General features: G+C 36.6%; 10 protein-coding genes and 1 non-coding gene across 11 annotated transcripts; 4 read left to right on the plus strand and 7 right to left on the minus strand.

Annotated features, from left to right (window-relative positions):
* Positions 1-90: 90 nt before the first annotated feature.
* On the plus strand, positions 91-1,833 carry B0P05DRAFT_589145 (kinase-like domain-containing protein; the record flags this gene model as incomplete). The annotated part of the gene is made up of 9 exons (XM_051582714.1): positions 91-325; positions 381-445; positions 496-556; positions 604-784; positions 826-992; positions 1,044-1,129; positions 1,173-1,481; positions 1,537-1,623; positions 1,669-1,833. The coding sequence occupies 9 exons, from the start codon at positions 91-93 to the stop codon at positions 1,831-1,833; spliced, it is 1,356 nt and encodes a 451-aa protein (XP_051432837.1).
* A 57-nt stretch (positions 1,834-1,890) lies between these two features.
* On the minus strand, positions 1,891-3,015 carry B0P05DRAFT_474221 (uncharacterized protein; the record flags this gene model as incomplete). Its single annotated transcript, XM_051574777.1, has 1 exon — positions 1,891-3,015. One exon carries the CDS (start codon positions 3,013-3,015, stop codon positions 1,891-1,893), a length of 1,125 nt encoding a protein of 374 aa, XP_051432838.1.
* Positions 3,016-3,803: 788 nt separating this feature from the next.
* On the plus strand, positions 3,804-4,722 carry B0P05DRAFT_474309 (Rtf2 RING-finger-domain-containing protein; the record flags this gene model as incomplete). The annotated part of the gene is made up of 3 exons (XM_051574783.1): positions 3,804-3,926; positions 3,966-4,322; positions 4,363-4,722. 3 exons carry the CDS (start codon positions 3,804-3,806, stop codon positions 4,720-4,722), a joined length of 840 nt encoding a protein of 279 aa, XP_051432839.1.
* B0P05DRAFT_550433 (uncharacterized protein) lies at positions 4,715-5,268 on the minus strand. The gene has a single exon (XM_051579248.1). The coding sequence runs from the start codon at positions 5,110-5,112 to the stop codon at positions 4,846-4,848; it is 267 nt and encodes an 88-aa protein (XP_051432840.1). The 5' UTR covers positions 5,113-5,268; the 3' UTR covers positions 4,715-4,845.
* A 2,860-nt stretch (positions 5,269-8,128) lies between these two features.
* On the plus strand, positions 8,129-10,096 carry B0P05DRAFT_186484 (uncharacterized protein). Its single transcript, XM_051573175.1, has 3 exons — positions 8,129-8,463; positions 8,506-8,977; positions 9,025-10,096. Exons 1-3 carry the CDS (start codon positions 8,217-8,219, stop codon positions 9,887-9,889), a joined length of 1,584 nt encoding a protein of 527 aa, XP_051432841.1. The 5' UTR covers positions 8,129-8,216; the 3' UTR covers positions 9,890-10,096.
* B0P05DRAFT_580468 (uncharacterized protein) lies at positions 10,071-11,831 on the minus strand (the record flags this gene model as incomplete). The annotated part of the gene is made up of 2 exons (XM_051582021.1): positions 10,071-11,349; positions 11,398-11,831. 2 exons carry the CDS (start codon positions 11,829-11,831, stop codon positions 10,071-10,073), a joined length of 1,713 nt encoding a protein of 570 aa, XP_051432842.1.
* A 763-nt stretch (positions 11,832-12,594) lies between these two features.
* On the minus strand, positions 12,595-13,335 carry B0P05DRAFT_474329 (uncharacterized protein; the record flags this gene model as incomplete). Its single annotated transcript, XM_051574786.1, has 1 exon — positions 12,595-13,335. The coding sequence occupies one exon, from the start codon at positions 13,333-13,335 to the stop codon at positions 12,595-12,597; it is 741 nt and encodes a 246-aa protein (XP_051432843.1).
* Positions 13,336-13,578: 243 nt separating this feature from the next.
* On the minus strand, positions 13,579-14,899 carry B0P05DRAFT_580470 (cAMP dependent protein kinase regulatory subunit; the record flags this gene model as incomplete). The annotated part of the gene is made up of 3 exons (XM_051582022.1): positions 13,579-13,760; positions 13,808-14,650; positions 14,692-14,899. 3 exons carry the CDS (start codon positions 14,897-14,899, stop codon positions 13,579-13,581), a joined length of 1,233 nt encoding a protein of 410 aa, XP_051432844.1.
* Positions 14,900-16,395: 1,496 nt separating this feature from the next.
* Positions 16,396-16,716, plus strand: B0P05DRAFT_550450 (uncharacterized protein). Its single transcript, XM_051579249.1, has one exon. The coding sequence runs from the start codon at positions 16,420-16,422 to the stop codon at positions 16,666-16,668; it is 249 nt and encodes an 82-aa protein (XP_051432845.1). The 5' UTR covers positions 16,396-16,419; the 3' UTR covers positions 16,669-16,716.
* On the minus strand, positions 16,717-17,751 carry B0P05DRAFT_494817 (Josephin-domain-containing protein; the record flags this gene model as incomplete). The annotated part of the gene is made up of 6 exons (XM_051575364.1): positions 17,633-17,751; positions 17,550-17,587; positions 17,488-17,501; positions 17,301-17,431; positions 17,166-17,251; positions 16,717-17,123 (listed from the first exon to the last, which is right to left on the minus strand). Coding segments are annotated over exons 1-6 (735 nt in total), but the record flags the coding sequence as incomplete, so codon positions are not given.
* Positions 17,752-19,219: 1,468 nt separating this feature from the next.
* Positions 19,220-19,292, minus strand: B0P05DRAFT_t70. The gene has a single exon. It is a non-coding gene; the product is annotated as a tRNA-Phe (tRNA).
* Between the last annotated feature and the right edge of the window lie 5,685 nt (positions 19,293-24,977).

The following is a 24,977-nucleotide window of genomic DNA, read 5'->3' on the forward strand; positions in this document are numbered from 1 at the left end:
AAAGAAAAGAAAAGAAAAAAAAAAAAAAGAGCGCATTTTTCACAAGTCAACAGGGTTTTCCTCCTTCTTCTTTTTATTATTTTCGAGAATATGACGACTGAACAAGATTGGAAAACAGATTTCTACAAGAATGGCATGCCAAAAGAAGTGATTGTGATTGAAGACACTCCTCCTCCTTCAACACCTTCTGTTTCTCATACGTCTTATCGTATAGAACACACTACTTTGTTAGGTCCCCCAGCTTCTTCTACACGTTCAAAGCGGTCTAGAAAGGATGAGCATTCCCCTTCTGTAAAGAAGAGAAAAAAAGATGCTCCTATTCAAGGTAAACAAGAAAGAATGAATAGGGCTTTTTTTTTTTTTTATTGAATGATTTATAGCGAATCTATTAAGAAGACCTAATCCAAACACAATGCCTGTAACAGCAGCAGTACCAGCCACGACTGTAAGCCAATGGTTCTATGATGGTTATGATTTATTTTTATTTTTATTTAGGCTTGTGATGATAAAGATGGTCATTATATTATTAAGCCAAATGAATCCTTGACACCACGCTGTAAGTTCAATTAAAAAGAAAAAAAAAATTGATGCATATATATATAGATAAAATGATGCGCTTATTGGGTCAAGGTACATTTGGAAAAGTGGTCGAATGCTATGATCGAGTCAAGAGAACATATTGTGCTATCAAAATTATTCGAGCCATACCAAAATACAGAGATGCAAGCAAGATTGAAATTCGAGTATTAAACAGTTTAAAAGAACATGATCCTTTCAATCTAAAGTAATACACCTACAAAAACATGAATGGACTAACAAACATAGTAAATGTATTCACTTGGTGGAATGGTTTGATTACCATAATCATATCTGTATGGTATTTGAACTGTTGGGTCAATCTGTCTTTGACTTTTTGAAATTTAACGAATTCCGACCATTCCCAATTCATCATATTCAACAATTTGCTAAACAAATTCTTACCAGTGTAGCATGTAAAAGGAGAAACGAACTTGCCAAAAGAGGATACTTATATTTTCTATTAGTTGTGCATGAATTAAAGTTAATTCATACAGACTTAAAGCCAGAGAATATTTTACTGGTTGACAGCCAAAGCAGAGAAGCAGGCAATGTAGGTTGGGATCATCATAATGCAGTTATCTTACTCTTATTAGATGGTTGGGGCAGATCCCAACTCTAGAATATTAGAAAACACAGACATTCGACTGATTGACTTTGGTTCTGCTACTTTTGAAAAAGACTATCATTCAAGTGTTGTCTCTACAAGACATTATCGAGCACCAGAGATTATCTTGGGTATGGGCTGGTCCTATCCTTGTGATATTTGGTCAATTGGGTGTATTTTAGTTGAATTCTTGACGGGTGAAGCGCTGTTCCAAACACATGATAATCTAGAACATCTGGCCATGATGGTGGTTGTCTTGGGCAAAATACCAGCTAAACTCGTGAAAGCTTCTAGGCAAGTATATGTCTAAAATACGATTTACTCACACTTTCTATAGTCGTGAAGCTCAAAAGTTCTTTAAGAATGGTAAACTAAAATACCCTGATGTCGATACCACTGAACAAAGTAGAAAATATGTCCGTGCGCTTAAGTTATTAAAGGTAAAATAGAATGCAAAAACAGGAGGATATTCATAGATTTCATAGCGCATTGTCAATCCAACAACCAACGCTAAATATCAATTTCTTGATTTACTTACAAAAATGTTGGTGTATGATCCTGAGGCCAGAATAACAGCAAGGGAAGCTTTAAGGCACCCTTTTTTTATGATCAACTTTGATGAATTTGGTCGAGAAATAGAAGACTTTTAACATATACACAACATCTAGCATGCACATAGTAATTTATTCCCTCTTTTTTTTTTGTATTTATGAAAGATCTAATTCACCTAAATGCCTTGCCATGTCTAAATTTTTACTGTATAACACAAGTGCTTCTTTTTCTAAAGAAATAATTTTCTGATCTGATTTTGTCATTTCCATCTTGAGTTGATGCTCTTTTTTTTCCCAAATAAGTCTTTGTGCTCTCAATGCCTCTTCTGCATTTAATTGAGACCGTTTGATGTTTTCAATCTGTTGGTCGTACTGAGCTTGTCGTCTTTCCATGCCTTCTAGTTCCTCTTCAAGTTCCACTAATCGACCTGATAATTCACGTACTTCTCTTGAAATCTGCAGTTGATATGTATCCGTCTCCTTTTTGTAAGTCGATTTCAGATTGGACTCGAGTTCTTCTAGTCGAGCCACGACTTCTCTCTGGATTTGCTTTTCGTTGTATTGACTCAATCTGTCTGCCTGTTGTTTCAATTTCATGATTTCCTGTTGTGTTTTGGCAAGTGCTGCATCACGTTCAGCGAGCGTACGCTTAAGTGCATCTTCGAGTTCTTTATCAGACGCTTTTTTTCTTTCGACCGTGACCAGCAAATTGAGTTCTGCTGCAGATCGTTCAGCTTGAACTAACCTTGCGCGGAGTTCATTCTTTTCAAGCACAAGGGCATCCACTTGTTGAGCATGTGTTGTAACCATGGTGTTGCGTTCCTGTGTTGTACGCAACAAGAGCTGTTCTAACTTCTCTTTCTGTTGCTCCAGATCTGACTCTAATTGCAATATAGTCGTATGTGACTCTCTCAGGAGTGCTTGTGATCCATGATCAGGACTGTCCTCTTGAAGATCCTTTTCCAGTCGTTGTGATTTCTCTTCAAAACGTTCTTTTTGTCGCTTTGTTTGGTCTAATTCATCTAGCATGATCTGCATTTCTTTCTGCATATCATCTACCACCTGCTCCATGTCTTGTTGCTCTTCCTTGTTTATTTTCAGTTTCTGCCTTAATTGGTTTGTTTCCCGTTCATATTGACGCTGACAAAAAGCCAGCTTTGTTTTAAGCTGTTTAATCGTTTTACAAGCCGTGTGTTTCTGTTGACTGAGTTTATGAATTGCCTGAGTCAACCTTGCGTTTTTCTGCTTCTCTTGCTCGGTGGCATACAGGAGAGGTACCATCACGTTCTTTAAATCTTGTTTGGTTACACTATCGATCCAATGTTGTATTGTCCGAGCAGACAAGACCACTAACTCGTATTTATGGCTATTGGCTCCAACGATAAAGAACTTACCTTTATCTATATGCGATGCATGAACAAGTTGCTTTAATTCTTCTAATTTTTGAAGGATCGTCGTCTCTGTATCTTTTGGTTTGTCTAAAGGGTCAGCACGTTGGTCTAGAAATGTTTGGTCGGACTGTGATATACTTTTGACGATCGTTTGATTCAATTGTCTTGAGAGACGTATTTGTTCTTCAAGGAACTCAATGCGTTCATAAGCTGATTTCTTCGTAGGATACATATCGACCAATAAGCTTTTGGTATGTCGAAGACGAGGTGTGTAATCAAAAGATGAGTACGAAGAGCGTCTTGAATATAAGGAAGATGTTTCGCATGAGCTTATGGGTGAAGTGACAGTATCTTCAGGTGTAATGTGGTATTGATATTCATTCAAGTCAGTATTTACCATACCATCTTGTTTCATAAAAGTGGATATGAAGGTCGTCATTATAAGGAAAGAAGAAGAAGAAGAAGAAATAAGAAAAAAAATATGTCATTTATTATTTATTACATTTTATTTGTTACACTTGCTTGAATACAAATGCATGTTGTGGTTCGCTTCCGCTTATCCCGAAATGATTGGTTGTGACTTGTCTATAAAAGGGGAATAAGCGAGACAAGTTCTTTTTTCTCTCTCTCTCTCTCTCTCTTTTTTTCTTTTTTCTCTTTTCTTTTTTCTTTTTGAGTATGGGTAACGACGGTGGTTCTATTCCTAGACGCATTGAACTTGTCAAAGAAAAGGCAAAGCATGTTGTCCTTAATCCTGATATTGAGAGAGCCGCTGCTTGGCTTCATTGTGCTTTATCCAAGGTAAGAAATGATGTCTGTGTTCAGGACTAAGTCGATTAGCTTTTGTTAGAACAACCTGTTGTTTCTTGTGGATTAGGCAAACTCTATAACCAAGATGCGATCATTGAGTATTTACTAGACCCCAATACCTATGGTGATGGCGATAAGATTTGTTCTCACATCACCTCATTAAAAGACACAATCAAGCTCAACTTGACACCCAATCCTTCTTTTGACAAATCCAACAATGACTCAGCCACCATGGGTAATTTGGACAGAGATATCAGAAGCAAGTTTATCTGTCCTATTTCAATGAAAGAAATGAATGGCAAACATCGATTTGTGTATTTGGATAGCTGCGGCTGTGTCTTTGCAGAACAAGCATTGAAGGAGATTCCCGGCAAAGAATGCTTTACTGTAAGTAAATCTTATTACTGTCTCTTAATGATTTGATTAGTGTGGCAAGCCATTTGAAAAAGAGAATATTGTGGTCATCAATCCTACAAAAGAGGAACAAGATGCCATGCGAAAGAAATTGGAAGAAAAGAAAGCTAAGGCTAAAGCAGAAAAAAAGGCTAAAAAGAATGGATCAAGCAAGAGGAAGAGAGATTCAAATTCACCTGATAAGGCAGCCAAGAAGACAGCATCGACCATTCATTCCTCTGCTGCTGCTGCTGTGATGGATAAAGTGGCCCAAGATTTAGCTGAAAAGCAAAAGACACAAGTGTCTAGTGCTGTCAAAAGTATTTTTAGCTCAAGCGATAAAAAACAAATGGATGGCAACTACCTCACAAGAGGTACATTTACTCGTTATTAAATGTAAATAAATGTTTATTAATATTCTAAAAAGTAAGTAGTATGAATAAAATGATTGGATATAAGAATGATATGCGTAATTATTTACATAATATATGTATGTATGTATGCGTGTATATAGAGTTTAAGCACCCGTGTTTGTGACATCTCTACTGACAGTGTAACTACCGTGGCCACCCATAGGATCATAGAAAGTACCAACAGCATCAGGTTTCTTGTTTGTACGCATAGGATCATTATAGTAGCGATCAGCAACAGGTCGAATAGCCGCATCCACATTAACTATAGAACCAACAGGAGAAGTAATAGGAGTTGCTGCATTGGAGTGAACAGGTGTATTGGAACCAGAGTCTTCTTTATGAGGACGCAAAAAGTGTTTTAAGAAATTCATGTTTAAAGATTAAAGATATTATTTTTTGTAATTTAAAGAAAATTGTTTAGTATTTATATACTCTTTAGATCTGTCTAAACGGTTAGCCGATAAGTGGTACCATTTTTGGACAATTACGATTGGATCAAATTGAATATATATATATATATATATATATAACACATCTTTCTCCACAGTGCACTTTCCGATTGTAACACAAATGAGTCGTTTCTCGGGTTGGATCGAAAAAGAACAACAACAAAAAGTAAGCAGATACTGGTTGATTTGTCATACTGCTTAGTCGTTTTATATGATCATAGTCAAATTATCTTTTATCCTTTTGTACAGAATAGTGAAACCTATGCATACAGAAAGAGAGAAGGCGGAGAACGGCTAAGACATTATGCGAGCTGATTCCATTTCATAATCTCGGATAATCGTGTTACCATCTTCAGGTTCGTTTATGATTTATATGATTTTAGAAATCTAAATCTGATGATGATTTTCCTATCTTGTATTTTTATCAGGAAATTGACCATAGCAGCATAAGCGGTTCATTCCGTTCTGACAAATTATACTTACATAAGCATTCTTCTTGTTTTGATTTGTCGTTTAGAATGACTGGTAAAATTGTATAGAATTTCAGCAGGTATGGCATTACATGCCTCAGCAATTCTATCAGGCATTTTTCTTCATTCAATAGTTTGTGGCGTTTCAATTTTCCTTTCAAGATTGCCCAAAACTGTTCAATTGGGTTTAGCTCTAGCAAGTAAGGAAATAACTACACTACTCTATAACCTCTACTCTCAATTTTTCTTATCATTGAATGAGACTTATGAATAGTACAGTTATTATTCATTACAAGATAACTACCCATATGACTCTCATCCATATCCATGATATTCCAGAAGCTCATTCATAAATTTCACAAAATGGGTAGTAGTTGTACCCTTTGCTCCTAGCTTGTTGTTTTCGACAGCGGCCCTCTCCTCAACATCAACGTACTCTATGGTAGGCACTTTGCTCTTTTCCTCCTGCCGTCTTCGATATTTGAGTTTTTAAGCCTCTTTGCTTTTTAGGTGGTGGTTTTTTCATAGCAACATGGATAACACTACTATAGTGTATAGTACCGATAATGGGGAGGGAGGGAGAACGAGTCTTTTCTATTTCTATTTAGTAGGTGTTCCTACGGCCGACCTAGCCCAATCGTTTCTCATGTTGATGTTAAATCCAGCCTCATCAATAAAGAAGCAGTTCTTAGTAAAATCCAGATCTGAGTCTTTCCACTTCATGAACCACTCGTAATAATCTTTGTCATAAGTAATGTCTCTTCTAATAATAACCTTTTATTTGTTTATGTCAATTAACCATAATTAGTTATATAACTAATTGAATAGTATTAACTTGCGCAACAACTGGACAATTCATTATACGAAGCTTTCTTGTTATTACTTTTATAAATGTGAACTATCCTCAAATGCAACAAATTCCATAAAACCAACAGTACAGAAGAATCAGGTAAGTAAAAGTCAGAAAACAATAAGCCTTTTTTATTATAAGTCATAGAAGATCGAAAAAAAAAAAAAAAAAAAAAAAAAGCTTCTTTATGGAAGATAAACAAACACCAGTACCTACACATTTGAATAAGCGAAAGTTCATTGAAGAATCATCACAGTCAGAATTTGCAAAGAGAACCAAGCGACAACATAACAATGATCCTGCCCATCTTACATTTTTTGACAAATCAATGCATAATTATATCTCTATTGCGATTTTGAACAAGATGAAGAACAGCAAAAGACTTGACCCTAACCTTCTGAAAGTCAAAAATGACTCTACAAGACAATGTTTTCAATGGAATTATGGCAAATGCTGCATCTTTTGTTGCTCTAGAGCCTAGCGTGATGAGGAGCTTCATGGAAAATAATGATAGCAAGTTAATAATTGACCTACGAAAGAACCATTTTGACTCAAATGCCAAAATTCTCAGGGAAAGAAACTTTTTCTTTGCAAAAGAACATCCTTCTTCCTCATTTACTCAATTAGATTCAAGTACAGCATGAAATTGAAATGTTGTAGCATGAAGTCAGCAGCCTGAAGGAAGATCCGCGCGCCCTATTCAAGTCTGATTCTGTAAAAAAGCTGATCAAGCATGAGTTAAAGAGTGGCCATATAGAGGAGCTGGTAACGAAACTGAAGAATCCAAAACTCAAGCATCTGTTCTTCTGCAATTAAGGAATAATTAGGTAAGATTTTTCCAGGATCTCTAATTTTGTGGCTCGTTTTTTTCTGTTGCATTTAGTGTTATTCTTTCTTCTCCTTTTTTTTAAAAATTTATTGATAATTATGAGTGAAGAAGCACAAGTAGACTTTCTTGAAACATGTGGTATCTATGCTTTTCAACACTCTATAGCGCGTGACGACAAAACTGCTCGCGTTGTTACTTTACCAGCACTTAAAGCTCATCTTCTCGAGACTTGTTCTTCTACTTATGCGATTATCATACGCCTTTATAATTCACTTGAATTCTTTTTGAAAGGTGCAGGACGCGAAATGGTTCGTTCCAATATGATAAGACGCTGGACCACATGGAATTATGAAATCATGTCTACTGCTAGCTACATGAATGATAAACGACACGACCACCACTACTTTTCAGAACTCGCGCATTATGAATCCAATACAACTCTGCTATTTGTGTTTTATCAAAAAGAAGAAAAGCGTCGTTATGAAAACGAAAGAGCAGAACTAAAGCAAAAGAATAAGAAACAAAACAACCATGATCAACAGCGCTTTGATGCCATTAGTAATGAAATCTTTGAACTGTGCCATATGATGCAACCGACAGATAAGTTCTTTAAGGATACAAGGTCATTGTTGAAAAGACTCCAGCATATGTTGGATCATGTTTGGCCTGACATGAATTATCGTATTGCTATTTTCGGGTAAGTTCATTTTTTTTAATGCAGTTGTCTTGATATCCTTTCTATAGCTCCACAGCCAATTTATTGGGTTTGAAAGATGCTGATATTGACCTGTGCATTGTGGTGCCTGAAGCAAACTTCGAACATGACCTAAGGACCTTTAAGAACCGCTTATCAAGACAACCCAAATCTGTTTATAACATGTACTTTTTAGCTTCTCGATTAAAAAGCTTAGGCATGAAGCATGTAGAGGCGATTGGTCATGCATCAGTGCCTATCTGTAAATTCGTAGACCCTCAAACAGGATTCAGTTGTGATATTAATACGAACAATATCTTGGGTATTGAAAATACGCGTATGATTGGTACCTATGCCAATTTGGATGTACGTATTCGACCCTTTTTAGCTGCCATTAAACAGTTTGTCAAGCAAAAAGAAATCAACAATCGTGAGTATGTCTGTGAGTTCAACACGAACTAATTTCTGGTAGCCCGAGGAGGTACACTCAGTAGTTATGCCTATGTGATTATGGCCCTTCATTTCTTAATGATCGGTCTTGAACAACCTTTGATTCCTAGTCTTCAGAAATCGAATTTGCGCTGTCAATCCAAACACTGTAATGCAAAGAGGGGCAAGTTTGTACACCTTTACCATGACCATCAAATCATACGATGCGATGCTAGATACCATGATTGCGTCCATATCCGCAACACAGCGACCAGCACATATAAAATGAGTCCTCCTGTTGGCAAAAATGATACAATTACCTATTGGGAAGGAGCAAACAAAGACACTGTATCCTCTATCTTGACTCAATTCTTTGCGTATTATGCAAATCCTAGTAATCATATTGTGTCGATTGTCACCGAGGATGGAGCACTCTATGGTAACTATGAGCCAAGTTATTGGCATGGAAACCCTATTATAGTTCAAGATCCATTTATACTTGGCAAAAATGTTGCGTAGGTAAAACACATGTTGACATCACTATGCTTATTTGTTATTCTAGACGTTCTTGTACAACTCAAGGAGCGTATGCCATTTTCGCTGAATTCAAAAGGGCAGCACAACTCTTACAAGAAAACACACCTTTTTCTACTGTATGTGATAAACGATATAACATTGAAAGATCCATTGATACAGAATGCATGGAGTACCGATTCCAAGTGCAGAAACATCACCATACAAAGCAATACCAGACAAAAGATAACTACATTGGTGTGTTGGAAGAAAAAGAGCTGGATGAAGTCATTGAGATATTAAATCCACCACTCAAAGATGTGTCCGTGGTAGAAGAAGGAAAAGATCAGGCTATGCTCGCATTGGTCAAGAAAATTATGTCCTATCAAACAGTAGACAGCTCAATAGACCATTTGACAGCAAGTCCTTGCACAGACATGAAAGCATTATTGCATGATCCTTGCATGTCCAAGGTCGAACTCAAGGACCTTTATTATCTTATTGCTCAAATGAATTTCTTGGGTGATGCACTTGATGACATGTTTACAGAAGATAAGCAAGAGCCAGACACAAAACTAAATGGTTTTGTGGAAGAAGAGAGTGATGAATTGGTTGATGTTTTTGAGCATGCCCATGATGAAGTGACAGATGTTTATTTCTATATTCTCAATGTACCTATCACAGTGGATTTCTATGAAATCTTTTTGAATTTGGCTTGGTATGGACAATTGCTTTCGGCTACACCATCAAGAGATCCTAATGGAGACGACAATGAATGGCTCATACATATGAAGACACCCTATATCAACTACAAAGAAAACCGACTTCCTTGTTTTATTGAATTAGGAAAGGATCAAAAGCAATGCACATTGTCCGTACCTCAGTTACAACCACATGAATTAAAAAGAAATTGATCTTGTGTGTAGCCATCCTAAGCATTTCTTGGCCCATGTATCATTGGCTTTTATTAGCGCCGATAAGCTCGGCAACGATGAATGAATTAGTTATGTTATTAAGTGTACAAAAATAGTAATGATAAAATATAATGGTGGAGGGGGGATAACTTGTCTAAAATACAATACAATAAAATGAGATCTATGAGATGCGTTCTTTTCCGTTGGTTTCATCCTCATTAAAGATTTTGGCGCCTACAATGTAAGCTTCTTCACCTGCCACAAGACGCTTGACACAGGCTAAAGTAGAAGGCAAGGTCAAGAAAAGCCAAGCTGCGATGGGCAAAGAAACATAGTCCAACATATTCTTCCAAGTACGAGATTCAGACTTTGGCTTGTGATAGAATTCACGGTCAATATAGCGATGCAAGTGTTCATAAATACCCAAGGTAGCAAACAATGGGAAAGGCAAAAAGACAGTAATCATCTTGACAACCGTCCAAAGTTTATAAAAGAAATCCGAAATCAAAAGAGGATTATTGGCAGGGGAGACGACGTCCATCCAAGAGAAGGGAGGGAACAGGATCAGTTGCATCAAAGGAACAGCAGCAAACATAAGCCAGCCAGAAGAGGCAGGAATCATATGGGCTTCAAGAATAACTGAACATGCAGCTATTTTGTCGTTAAAACTACCGGTAGCAATATGATAATCCAACAAGCCCTTTTGGTTCTTTCTATTCTTGTAACAATCAATCATATGGCGGAGCGTGTAACCGAGATCGGCAACGCCTTGGAAATGACGCTTGGCTTGAACATAACGGGCATGGAGGTTGGCAATATAGCCTTCACATTGAACATTCGTCAAATTGATAGGTACGTAAATAGGTGCAGTACGCGCATGACCATCAGTTTTGAAAAAGCATTTCAACCACATGTGCATATCTTCACCAATAGCATCTGCATCCACATCCCAAAAACCGACACGTTCTGCCAAGATAAACGAAAGGCTGTAATTCGAGCAAGGAATACACAGGCCATCAGAATTGCTTAGATTAGACATGACCATAGAAGCCCAAGTAATATCTGTCATACGAACAGCAGCAGGGACCTGGTTGCAGTTACGAGAAAAGAAAATAGGAGGAGCACAAAGTGTATAGTAGGGATCGTCGGACTTACTCAATGCGTCTTCTACTTCAATAATATAGAGTTCTGGAATAGCAGCATCAGAATCCATAACGGTCAAAATAATCTTGCGACGATCAAAACCTTGGCGAATCATTTCTGCACATCCATTTTGAACAGCATAATTGACATTGGAACCTTTACCACGATATTCACCAGGAATATTAGCAGGATGACCAGTGATGATAAAACTGCAGAATCTTCCTTTAAAGAACTCTTCTAAACGCTTTCCTTTTTCTTCCCAGCCCGTTTCAGATGCTTCCATGGCTAAAATAATCACATAATGAGTGCTTGCATTTCTATAGTACATTGTAAGCCTGTGACGAATTTAAAATGTTTTAAACTACCTGTGTACAGCTAAGCGTCCAATCGTATCTTTCAAAAGAGCTTCGGGCTCACCATAATTAGGAATCACAAATGTGTGCATGTAGTGAGGTTCCTGGTATGATTGTTCGATTTCTAAGCCGTCTTCAAGATTGACAAATTTATTTGGTTTGCCCAAGTGATCCATGGCAATCTTGGCCTTATCATCAAGTGATTTATCGTTCAAGTTGTGTTTGTTCATAGCATTCCATTTTTTGATACTGGCCCTGATTCGGACAGAGGACAAGTAGAACTTGCAGACGTGGTTTACTTGTTGATAAAGAAATCCAGCAAAGTAGACAAACAAAAACACAATATAAAATCGAGGAAAAAAGATAGGACCCAAAGGTAACAAAGCCAAAGAAATGATAGGTGTCAAAGGAGCAACCCATTCAGCAGGCGAGTTCAACCGAGTCATTTTTCTGTCTAAATAGAAAAAGAGTGATTTATAAAATAGAAAAAGAGTAAAAAAAAAAGGCCCCCCAATCTAGAAAACTTTGATTTTTATACGGCTTTTTATCGCCGAATAGAAATCGATTTTTTTTTATTGGCATCCATTCGAATCCGCTCAGCGACTGATTTTTTTTCTCTTCCTGCCAAGCCTGGTTTTGTTTACATTTGCTTGGCTTTAAGCGATACTCATGGCGCTTTATTTACATTTTAGGAAGCAAATTATATACACACAATCAGAGTTTAGTAATAAGATCACTTCAGGGGTAAGACATTAATTAGCTTTTTTTTTCACTATCGTACACTACTATGTATGACAAGAAAAAAGCATATTCCATGTGTAGACTTGAAACAAAGAAGTCGTTGACTGAATTTTACCGGCATCCAAGACTATCCTTTTCTTCTTTTTCTTGCACTTTAAGGCGAATCATACTGAAGGTATAATAAAAAGAAAAGAAAAGATACACTATTTTTTCTTTTTTTTCGGAAGCTCTACATTTTGTACAAAAATAGCCTCCATGAAATGATTTCCCGTATAAATCAGAGGCTTAAACTTTTTGGATATTCTTATTTAAAAATTAGATCAACCAATAGCTATACTCTCTCTCTCTCTCTCTCTCTCTCTCTCTCTCTCTCTCTCTCTCTCTCTCTCTCTCTCTCTCTCTAACTAAAAAAGTAAAGTAAAATAAAGTCTTTCAATATAAAAAAAAGGCACATTTTTATTATGAATTCTAATCCAATTTACTAATAGGCTTATGTTGAACCTTGTTGCCCCAGTAAAGAACCACTTGCAAGACTAAGATAGCATTAAAAGTAGTGGCCAACAGATTTCCAAACAGCATGAGTGTATCATCCAATTCTGTCATGGTAGTAAAGACACGTGCAGCGCTGCCAGCAAAGTAATTAACAACAGTGAAGACAGATAATTGGCCAGTGGATTTGTTCTTAAAATTGGTATAAATTTGAGGTACCTTACTGGCTAAACTGAGAGGAATGGTGGCAGCATAAAGGCTACTCATCAAAACAGGCGATACAAGTGTGTTATCATTCAAAGTATAGAACAAACCTGCCAATCCGACAAGTACAGCTAATAATTGACCTTGTTGACGACCAAAGTAGAAAATAAGGCTAGTGATCATAATATTTTGAATGCAAATAAACATAATTTCACCAAAAGTACTGAAAGGATTTCCCTGGCGCAAATTATAGGATAATGTGATGAAATAAGACAATGTTTCCAACAAGTAACTGGTAAGTGACAGACCTTGAGCTGACTTGTTTCTAAGGATAGTTAAGATCTGAGGCACTTTGACAATAGAACCACCAAGAACGATACCCAAACCAAGCCCTTTGCTGATAGCATATTTAATGCAGTCAATGTCTTTGATATTCAAGTTTTCTACTAATGAAACATAGCACTTTTCACCCACAACTGCAACAGCTGGGTCGCGAATAAAAGAAGGAAACTGCATATCTTTAAAAGAATGAAAGAAACGCGTTTTTATCACAAGTCACGGTAAGAGTATTTATTTATTTATTTATTTCATACAAGTATTGTAGGCATACATTGCTAGTACTTATTATTACAATAAAAATGCTGTCCCAAATCAGTGCTTTTGTTAAACTATAAGAGAACTTGACTACAATAAAGTATCTTTCTTTCTTTCTTTTTTATTTGATTAAGTGTACATTGGAAGTTCTAATCATTACACATTTTACAGGATTTTTTGAGTTTCGTTTTGAAGTACAGCATGATAATTTTCAGAGTTGCGCTTCAAGATATCCATAACAGGACCCAGTAGTCGAATAAATGCTTTTTTACTAAGAGTAGCGCATCTAAGTTTACCATTGGCAATCACTGTGGCTGCACGAGGCTCATCATTGATAAGAGCAAGTTCTGTTGTTTATGTTAATCGTTGACTACTTTATTTCATGCATACTTACCTCCAAAATAGTCGCCTTTTTTACCCACCATGACTTGTCTTTGTGTACCGTCAGGTAAAGCCTTGTAAAAACTAGCTTCGCCACTCTCAATCAAATAGAAACTATCACCAGCATCACCTTCACGCATAACCACTTCTTGATCATCAAATTGAACTGATTCTAAAGCATCAGCGATCTTATGACGCTCATAAGTCTCGAGTGACTTGAAGATAGGCACTTCTTCTAAGAACCGCTCATACATGCGTCTCTTACGAGCTGTGTTCTCCATCAAAATCGAACGGAATGTGACACGGTCAAGAGCATAAAGCACACAATCAGTGACAGCAACAATCGAAGCAGCACGAGGTGCATTGTACATAAGAGCCAGTTCGCCAAAACTACCACCAGGACCATATGAAGTCACTTTGTTACCATTGATAAAACAATCCAGGTTACCAGACTCAACAATATAAAAGTAGTCGCCAACTGCACCTTGTTCAATCACTTGTGTTGTAGCAGAGATACGCTTTTCAGCCATGGCATTCACCACATCGGCATATTGTTCTTCATCCAAATTCTTAAACAAAAAGTTATTTCCAATAGCAGCACGAATGCGTTCTCTTTGTTCGTCACTCTTGGGAATGACAATCTTTTTGAATTCTTGTGTGTGTTGAGAAGGCTGCATTGATTCAGCACTGACCGAAGTACGGCGTCCTCGGCTGCTTGGAGGACAAGTGAGTGATGGCATTTCACTTGATATTGTGTCTCTTTCTTCTTCTTCTTCATGATTATTGTGATCATGCATATCTTGGTCTATGCCATGAGGATTGAAATCTGGACCCAGACTATGATGTGTTGGATTTGCTATTGTATGTTAGTTTATGGCTATAGACATGTATGTTTACCTAATGGATGTTGATCATATTGGCGAGATTCAGCGCGCTCTTCTTCTAGTTTCTTCAAGAAAAAAGTGGCACAGAATTGCAATACATCTTCTGGTTGATGTATAGCTATTTGTTGGTTCAATTCATTCAGAATATTTCTATATTCTTCATTGTCATATTCCTGTGGTTTGTGTTGCTCGAAAGGGTGGACTTCTTGTGGATGTGACATAGTTATGAAAAGAAGAAAAAAAAAAAGAAGAAAAGAAAAATAATCCATAAAATAAGTTTATGAAATTTAAAGTCCAGTGAGATGTTCTTTATTTTCTTTGTTATTGCCTTTTTGCTTTAGTTCGAAAATCAGTCTGTTTTTATTTTCTTGATATGTATCGTTTTACAATGAAATCCAGATTGCTCTTTTTTCCCTTATGTTTGATCTCATGTAAAGAAGAACAGAATAAAGACGAGATAAAGACAAAAACCCCTGCTAAAATTGACGTAACGAAACTTCTACTGACTTGATGAAATCATCTTATTTTTCTTTTAATAAAGACAAAGTATTGAAATTCAGATGATATGCAATAGAAAAATGAAAGGTTTAAATGCCGCATTGAAAATGAGACAAATTATTAAAGTTAGAATGAACTCAAGATTATGTCAGGTAGAATTATTGTTGATGGATAAATGTTTATTACGTCAGTTGTTGAAGAGTATTTTCTTTTCTGTAAAACGGATTGTAAAGGACAGATCTTAGAGTTATCCTAAAGAATAGATATAGTGTATGCATTGCAACCATCTGTGCAACATGTAATTTCTTATAAGAATTGATTGCTCATCCAAGGTCTCTATCCAGAGCATTTTTGATCCATGCTTGTACTGGGACATGAATAGTGACAATCGCTTTATAAATGTATCTTTTCAGAGAAAAAAGCTTGATATTGAAGAAACCGTATTTAGGAGTAAGCTAAGCATACATGCATGGGCAAACAAGCTTATGTGTAAAAGATGCTTAGCAAGAAAACCTCATATTTATAAGCATAATAGCTGTCAAGTGATCTTTGATTGCTATAGTTCGCTGATAAAAATAGATAGACTCAGTGAACATATAGAGATCAGCAATGCTACTCTCAACAAGCAGTCTTTTTTCTTGAATAGCTATAAGCAAGTAAGATAGGTAAATTTATCTGACGATAGATGAACTAGTTCTGCAAATTTGGTCCAAGGAGAGAAGTGAGAATCTATTTTGAGTAGCACAATGACAAAAATTAACATGTTTCCATCCCAAGAAGACAGATTTTCTTTTTGAAAAAGGAAAAGGAGGTAGAAAAGAATGAGTAAATGTCAACAGTTGTATCTTTATAGTTAACACAAAGGAGGGGACCATAAAAATAGAATCGTTTGTTTGTAAGACAGACCTTCTCCTCTCTAAGAATACACACATTGATCTATGCTGTGTCATATACATTCGTAATAAGGAGTAGTTGTAGCTGTGGACTAATTGAACACATTTGCGAATGTACGATGGACATTAAGGAGATGTCAACATCTCTATGAAGAAAAAAAACCTTGTTGTATGAAAAATAAGGGGAAACGAGCATGGCACCATCTCTACTTTTAAGGAGAGATACAACAGTAATGAAGATGAAGAAGAAAAAAGTATATAAAGAGAGAAAATGACTATCATATTCACATTATTCTCATCAATCAATCAATCAATCAATCAATCAATCAATCAATCAATCAATCAATCAAATGAAGTTCTCCTCTATTCTTGCTCTTGCTCTCTGTGTTGCCCTTGTTTCTGCTGCTCCTCGTCGCGACAACAATTCCAACAGGGAAAATAACAGCAAGCATATCAACAAGGAAATCAACCAAAGTATTGGTAGTGTTGGCTCTCACGGCGGTAATAAGGGATTGGCCGGCGGTCTTCTTGGCAATCTCAACCTTCTCTCTGGCTCCAAGACAACCAACAGCGTTAGCCAAAATGCTGTCAATAACTAAATTTCTTTTTGTTCGAATAAATCTATGTATTGTTTTATTAACCTCCAAACCTAGCTAATCTTTTACGTCTAATTTCATCCATATCGTTGTTTACTTTATCTTCTAAACTTGCTTCAATTGCTTTTGCAAGCATTGTTTCTTCATCTTCATTTTCTTGTTCATTATTCGAAGTGAGAGAATAACCTTTGCCAGAAAAAGAAATCTGCTTGCTTTCACCTGGTCTTGGTAAGGCTTTGGCTTTACGGTCTGCTTTTGAAATAACAAGTTGTCCCTTGATAGCAAAGATAGAGTATCCTTCTGATTCGATTTGATCCAATAAGATACTTAGGTAACTTTCACCTAAATGAGTGGGCCCTTGTTGTGTTGAATCAAGATTATACCATCGATATGTTTCCGAGAACTTTCGCAACGTAAACCAATGGTTCTGTCTATGACAGATAAACGCATTTTGTTGCCTAAACTGTTGTTAATCACAACAACCAAGTTACTTCACTTACTCAGGGTGTTCTCTTTCTTTTTCCATTTCTTTAGATCGCCATGGTGTTAATTCCAAGTTCCATATTTCTAATGCTTTTTGTAGGACCTTGATTTATAGAACTGTTATTATCAAGCTACAAAAAGTATTGACTTGCCTGAATTGAAAAGTATCCCGAATCATCGTAATTTTGACTTTCGCTACCCAACTTGCTTCCTCCTACAAGTTGTTCTTCTATATCGAGTTTTTGTCCTATTTCAGCCAAATCAACAGCTGTAAAATAGCTGCCTAGCTACAGGTGTTAGTATATATAAGGTCTTTGTTTAAGACTGTCTTGTTTTCACCTTGAAGTAATACACTAGAACAAATATAAGCAAAGACAATCCTTTTTTCGTGTATGACTTACTTTAAAGCATGCTGAGCACATAGATTGTCTTGTTGTTGCTATCATATAGCTTAATTAAACACTAGGTTGCTGTTTAAACATACCTTCTCAAAGTAAATGTCGGGTACAAGATCCATATTGAAGTTAAAGAAAAAGGTACGCATATACTGTTTGGCGTAACGAGCAGGTATCTGAGTTTGAATATCGGTTTACAGACATGTTTGATTTTCATTCTTAAATCAAGCCTTGTTTTAAAAGAGTTGAAAAACAGACTTATTTCTTCTTGATTCATTAATAAAAGTTTTTTATATAGCTGTTGCAGATCCAAAGGTACTATATTTGTTATAGTTTACATAGCAAGAACTTGAGCAAAAGGAGAATTTTAATTTGACGTTTTTTAATCCTATTTCAATAACTTCTTAGTATAGTCTTTGTATAAAAACTAGTAATAGAGACGAAACTTTTAGGCATTTCTTTTGAGTGCTTAATCATGGCAATCGTCCAATATCTCAGTGAGGGTTTGAAAATATTGTCCTCGATTAAACCCCTTGTAAAAAATGTGTTTTTTGGCCATTTTGACTATGTTGATATTTTTGATCCAAATCAACTCCAGACATATCACAAAAGCCCTGATCCTAAAAAATGTTGGTTCTTAGTGTGTATGTGTGTGATTTCAGCATGGTATTGAGTTGAATTAGTGCATATCCAACCGAATCAACATCGAACTACCTTCGGGAACATCTTTATTTTTTCTTAAAATACTGCATGCATCGGGACAAGCCAAAAAGTGACCATCTATGCAAGAGATTGCTGAAATGATACGAACATAGATCATGTTCTTTTTTATTTCTGTATACAGAAGGACTGTTTCTATGTAATTAAAGTCGTGTAAATGCCATAGTGATGGAAGTAGTAACTCAATGAACAGTTAATATACATGCCAGTTTGCTAGCTTTAAGATTTTGCAGTGGAAACTCATTTAAATGAAGTGAACCGATCCAGTCGAAAAAAACTCTCGAGTGATTCTTTGAATTGAGAAAGGATTACATTGATTTATTGATTAGGCCTTTAGCGGTCTGAACAAAAGCACAGCCTCTGTTTGAATCTAATGTATGAAGCTTTTGTCAAATTAGACTAGTTAGCAATTCCAAAAATATTCTCTTGTGATTAGAGAGCAGCATTTGGTTCCTCACTTGAAACAGATGTATGTAGTGTTTTTTTTTTGTTATGGAATTGTCGATTGAAGTTCTTGTGTTAAGCAAACTTTGAGATTTAGTGATAAAGATATATGCATTTATTAAAAGGAAGCTTCTATTCTGGCTTACGGATTGGATGGAGTCCTGACTATTGTACATTGTATAACAAATTCATCGCCTTACTTTAATTGTAGTTTCTACTACGAATCAGGCTGTTGGTATCGTCTTGTAGATTTATTTACTCTATTTTGCTTCATAGATACTGAATTAGCATAGCTACTTGTTTTATAACTTATGGTTAATCTTTTGGTCTATATGAAAGCATTTGGAGTCGGACGACTTGAAGCTTAATATTCTTTGCACATTATCATCCAATGCTTTAAAGGACAACATTTAGAAAAAACTAAAAAATTATCTTTGCCTTCCCAAGACAGCTAAAGTAAAAAGAAACAAAAAATACGAATCGCAACCGTTTGCGATGATATTATATATCAATGCGGCTAAGGTGGATCGAACACCTGACCTTTAGATCTTCAGTCTAACGCTCTCCCAGCTGAGCTATACCCGCTTGTACATCATGTCGTAACGAAAAGAAGGTTGAAGCCGAACCCAAAGCCAAGAAGGTCACATGACATCTCGAAGGTCCAAGAAGGTTCTAGAATGTAAGACTCTAGAAGGTTCCTCATAGCAAGTCACATGATTACTAATCTCGGATTAGTAATCATAGTTCCTGAACCTTCTACGACTTTCTTATTTTCTAATTAGACATTTCTATTGTACCTCATAAAATGTATAAATATAAACATAACATACAATGAAATAAAGGAATCAATCATCGCTTTACTATTAATCTTTTATTATAAGAAATACTATTGGTTGTTCCAACATCAAGACGACAATCAGAATTACCAACAATAATAATATGGACCATCAATATAAAAATGTCCGGTCCGAGCTGATTTTCTATGGACCGAAATGTTAGTACTATCCGACCGTTTCGGTTCATTATAAAAGATAATGTTTAGAAGCTGTAAGCACAACTCTACATGCAACTTATTTGTATGATTGATAGCTTCTATATATTCTCTCTTCTCGTTATTATTTACTTTTTCCGCCTAATGTATACTCGGCAAAGTTTTATTAAACTAAAATTTCTTGGTTAGTAAACTTGCTGTGGTGATCTGTGTTGTGAGATGAAGAGAGAGTAGATATTCAATAAGAGAAAAGGTAAGAACACAGAGAAAGTCCGTTAGAACTTGTATAGGTTTTTATTTCTCCAAGAAAAATGTTGTCCTTCAATTGCTATAAAATGTCAAGGTATTTATACTTTTTCTTCTCGGTCAAAATATTGTTTTGGGTTAGCTTCTTGACTACGGATTGATTTGTTAGATCAGGAGTAATTAAGAGAAATGCCTTTAGAGGAAGTTGTTAGCTCAGCCAATAGTACATGATCTGACCTGAACTTGAATAAACTATTACATATTTGTCAAATGCCAATGCTAATGTATTTGTCAGCTCTAACTGTCACTTTATGAGGGCCATTAATAATAACAGAGTCACTAGGTTCATAATCTCTGACTATGAGGATGATGTAGTACTTCTAGTAGAATGAGTGAATGTCAGTGACTATAGATCCATTGCAATTGCCATAGATGTGATCTGGTCTTTTGCCATGATCATCATTTATTGATCTATGCATATGAGTTCATATATGTTCACAACATTACCCTCCTCCAGAGTCAACTCATCTTTGATAGTTGTAAACGGCTTCTTACAATGTGAACATCTAGGCTTGATATAACTTTACTTGACATAAAAATGGTTTAGAGTCTATGCAATTTGTGTTCTTCAAAAGGAAAATAGTCTTCTTCTCTTTCATGTCACTTAGCATTTAATTCTTTTGCTAGCTCTTCCATTTGTGGATAATTCCTCTCTACTTTGTCTAGTAGGATGGTTTCTTCTCTTTGTTCCTGTCTTGTGTAGTACACCATTCTTATTCTCTTTGTTAGATGCAGATCTATCGCTTGATTTTGATTCAATGCGTTCATGCTCTAATCTTTTTAGTTTTTCAACTTTATCCCAGTAGCGATTGATGATTGTAGGATCTTGGAAACTAGATGCAGGCTCCCAAGTGTTAGCTCTTTCACCAAAACCAGTCCATTTAACCAAGTACTCTCGTCTTCCTGGCTTGCCACGATGATCACGAATATCTTCTACTTCAAAGTATTCTTCTTCAATGGTTGATTCGTCAATGGTCACAATCTTCAGTTCTGATGGTGTATAATTACGATGCAATAATTCATTTTGCTCGTCTTTTAATTCATATGAGCCACCTTTGTTTCTTCTTACAACAGTATAGGGGCCTTCATATAATGGAGACAGTTTACTCGGTCTCTTTTGCAGTCTTACCATAACATGTGTTCCGGGTTCAATATCAACAAGTATGTTCTTTGTATTGAACCTCTTATTATATTCCTCATTTATCTTTTGAGTTCTTTCAAAGATAGCGGGAAAGACAATCTTCTCCATGTGATCAATGCGCTGCTCAAGATCATCACGCGTCATCATATCTCTAGGAAGTGGATATTTGTTCTTTTCTTCATAATTTTTAGGTAAGCCGACTCTGCGTGCAAACATCAATGAGAAGGGTGAACTCAACGTCTTATTCTTGATAGCGTTGTTGATAGAAAGCTGGACTACTGGTAAGTAGTAATCCCAGTCTTTGCTATTCGATTGACACATCTTTCTCAGTGTGTTTTCAACAATTTTTACACTGGATTCAGCACTTCCATTTCCTCTAGGATGGTAGGGAGTGGAGTACCTTCGATCAATGTCGAGCTTTTTCGAAATAGATTCAAGTAACAAGTTATGGTATGCTCTGCCATTGTCGGATTGTAGGATACGAGGAAATCCATAGTCTCCAAAGATCTGCATCAATGTATGAGCAATGGTATCTGATTGTTGGTTCTTAAGTGCTCTGACAATAATATATTTTGAACAAATATCAGTCAAGACCAAGATTTCAGTATTCCCATTTTCAGTTACAGGAAAAGGACCTGCAGAATCAACAGATACATGATCAAAGGGTCGCAATGCAATAATGCTTGTCAGTGGATGGTAACCTCTTTTTGCTATATTATGCTTTTGGCACTCAGGACATGAACTTACTAGTTCCTTGGCTTCTTGATACATATTTGTCCAATGAAGTCCTTGAGAGTGTAGTTCACGCACAATAGCATGGCTGCCAAAGTGTCCAAAAGTATGTGCATCACGCAAGAGCTTTTCTCTTTCAGTCTCAGGCGGTGTAAAATAATCAAGTGGTTCTTTAGTCTGCTCAACCAGCTGCGTGGTAAGAACATGCAGGTTTTTATCTCTGCTATATTTCTTCCTGCAAATAGCAACTCTTTTTATTTTGGCAGCTTGTACATTTCGCTTTCGATTGCCAGTGCTACCCCCTACCAGTTTGTGATCACCTTCGAATTGGTCGAGAGGGGAATACAAACGACTCAACAAATCTGGCAATTTAAGAAGGATACCAGGAATATGCACAGCATCAAAGTCATAAGTCAGAATTTCTTCGTACCAATTCAACATCATATTGTTGCAATCTCGTTGAGTATGCATATAAATCAATGCTTTGTGATCTGTGTGCAATGTAAATCTGCGTCCCCAAATATATTGATGGAAGCGACGAAAAGCCATCAGAACACCATATAACTCACGACGAGTAGCACTCCATCTGCGTTGTGAGGGTGATAGAGCATTGGACACAAAACTAATATATTTGTCTCTACCCTTATCATCTCTCTGAAATAATACAGCGGATATACCATACTGAGAAGCATCAGAGGCAACAAAGAATTCTTTGGTGAAATCAGGATAATGCAAAAGCATATTTGAGTGCAAGATGGCTTTCAAGGCATTAAAGCTCTTAGTTTGCTCATCAGACCACAGCTCTTCTACGTTCTTTGCATGGCTTAATCTAGTCAAAGGCTCAGCAACAGTAGAGATCATCGGTACAAATTCTCTAAAATAATTGATTAACCCCATGAACTGTTGAATGTGTTTCGCTGTCTTTGGTACTGGCCATGATTCAACGTTAGTGAGTTTGGCTTTATCAACCATAATCCCATCTGCATTGACCACAAATCCAAGCATCCTAACTGACTGCTGAAACCAAACACATTTCTTTGGATTCAAAATCAATTTGGCTTGTATCAATCTGTCTATCACCATTTTGACATCTTTGGCATGTTGCTCGGGTGTTTCACTGGCCACGATACAATCATCAACAAAAGATTGAACGCAATCCATACCCTCAAACAAAATGGCCATAACCTTACAGAATTGAGAAGTTAGGCTCTTTAGTCCAAAGCATCCCTTGATGAAGCAGTATTGCTGTCCATTATGAGAAAATGTTAATTTATGCGCATCTGGAGGATGGATTTTAAAGCGATGATATGCATTAGAGAGATCAAGAGTTGAGAAAATCTTCTTGCCTCTTAAGTTTTCAAAAATGTTTCTCACCAGTGGCACTTCAAAGTTATATGTTGGTGGTAAGATCTTATTTAAAAGTCTAACATCCAAACAAGCTCGATGGCTGACAATTTCACCCTGTTTGTTCTTTTTAGGTACAAGTAACACGGGCTATTAAAAGAAGTATTGACACCACACTTCTCTATTGTTTTTGTTCTAAGCCATTCATTTATCTGTTCATCTAGGACAGGCCTCAATGTATGCGGGATGCTGTACTGACGACGATAAGCGGTTGCTCCTTCAGGTGTGGGCAACTTGATAATGGATTCTGGAATAGGACAAAATGACTCTACTGGTATCTTTTGATTTTCATCAATAGCATCTTGGATGGAAGCCATAAACTGTGCAACCTCCTCAGCAGATCCAGCAGGTGAATTATCAGGTTCAGGTGTATCAGTTGTTACGATGTTTGCATTAGAAAAATAGAGTCTTTATCATTTGGATCAACACTATCATTTTCTAAATTGTATGCAACACCTGTAAGTGCAATACCCAGTTTACTCATAATGTCCGTACCAAGAAGAATGTCAAAGTCAAAGCTATCATTGAAATCTATGACTTCAAATTGGTGCTTAAAAATGATTCCATTTGTATATTTTACAGTCAAAGGATCTGTAATACCAATACGAGAAATTTTATTGTCTTTAGACAAGCAATTAAAGAAACCACTAATATTTTTGTTTATTTTGTTTATATTTAATTTAGCTCTAAGCGAGTCTAACTTTATAAAAGTATGTGTGCTTCCGGTATCAACCTTTGCCATCATCTTGTGGTTTTCTATAATAATAGGTGTCAATAAGTCAAAAGTGTCTTTATGTAAAGCATCTTTCGCTTTGATCTCGTTTGTGTACTTACAGTCAAAGCAATCATCCGTGATCATTTCAGTATCATCGTCTGTTTCTTTTTTGTCATTGTCATTGTCTTTATTTTTATCATCATTGGTCTTTGCAGCTGTCAAAGCCAAGACATTTCTTCTTGTACAACTGTGACCGGGAATCCAAGGTTCATCGCAAAATCTGCAAGGATTGTCACGTTGTCGAGAGATAGTTGCCTTCTCCTTTTCTTTGTTTTTATTCTTGCTTATGGTATAGCACTTATCCGTGGTATGAGTGCTATTTTGCCCATGCATCTTGCAAAAGTATGATTTGCTGGTGCCAGGTTTATTGTAAGGTGCAGAGCGATCAACCTGCGTTCTTATCGTTCTAGCATGTCTCTTAGCATGACCCAAAGGGTTCACACCAACAGCATGACTCAGCCCTGCCACACCAGGCAACAAGGAAGTAGACGTAGTATATTTGGACGCATCATCACCCAACACATCTCTTGCGACATCGGCTATGTTTTCCACAGTCCAACTCGAAGAATCTTCTGTCTGTCTACCCAACGTATTCATACACGCCAGACGTGTCAAAGTCTGTACAGGAGCAGTCAGAGAAGCAAGAAAACGATCAGCTACTCGAGGATCATCCTTCGGTATGCCAGCATTGTAAACAGTTTGAAGAAAGCGATTGGTGTATGTGCCAATGGGTTCATCGTTCTTCATGGTCATAGTAAACACCTGAGTGTTATACTCCCTAGTCTTGAACTTCGAACCAAAGTGCTTTTTAAATGCTTCTCTTGCTTCAGTCCAGGATCCGCAGCGCTTCAAGTTAGTCTGGGCCCAGGCATCCGCTCCATACGGAAGACACAATGGAATGTATCTTTTCCACACGGCTTC

The sequence above is a fragment of the Gilbertella persicaria genome (assembly GCF_025201335.1).
Source record: "Gilbertella persicaria strain CBS 190.32 chromosome Unknown B0P05scaffold_32, whole genome shotgun sequence".
NCBI lineage: Eukaryota > Fungi > Mucoromycota > Mucoromycetes > Mucorales > Choanephoraceae > Gilbertella > Gilbertella persicaria.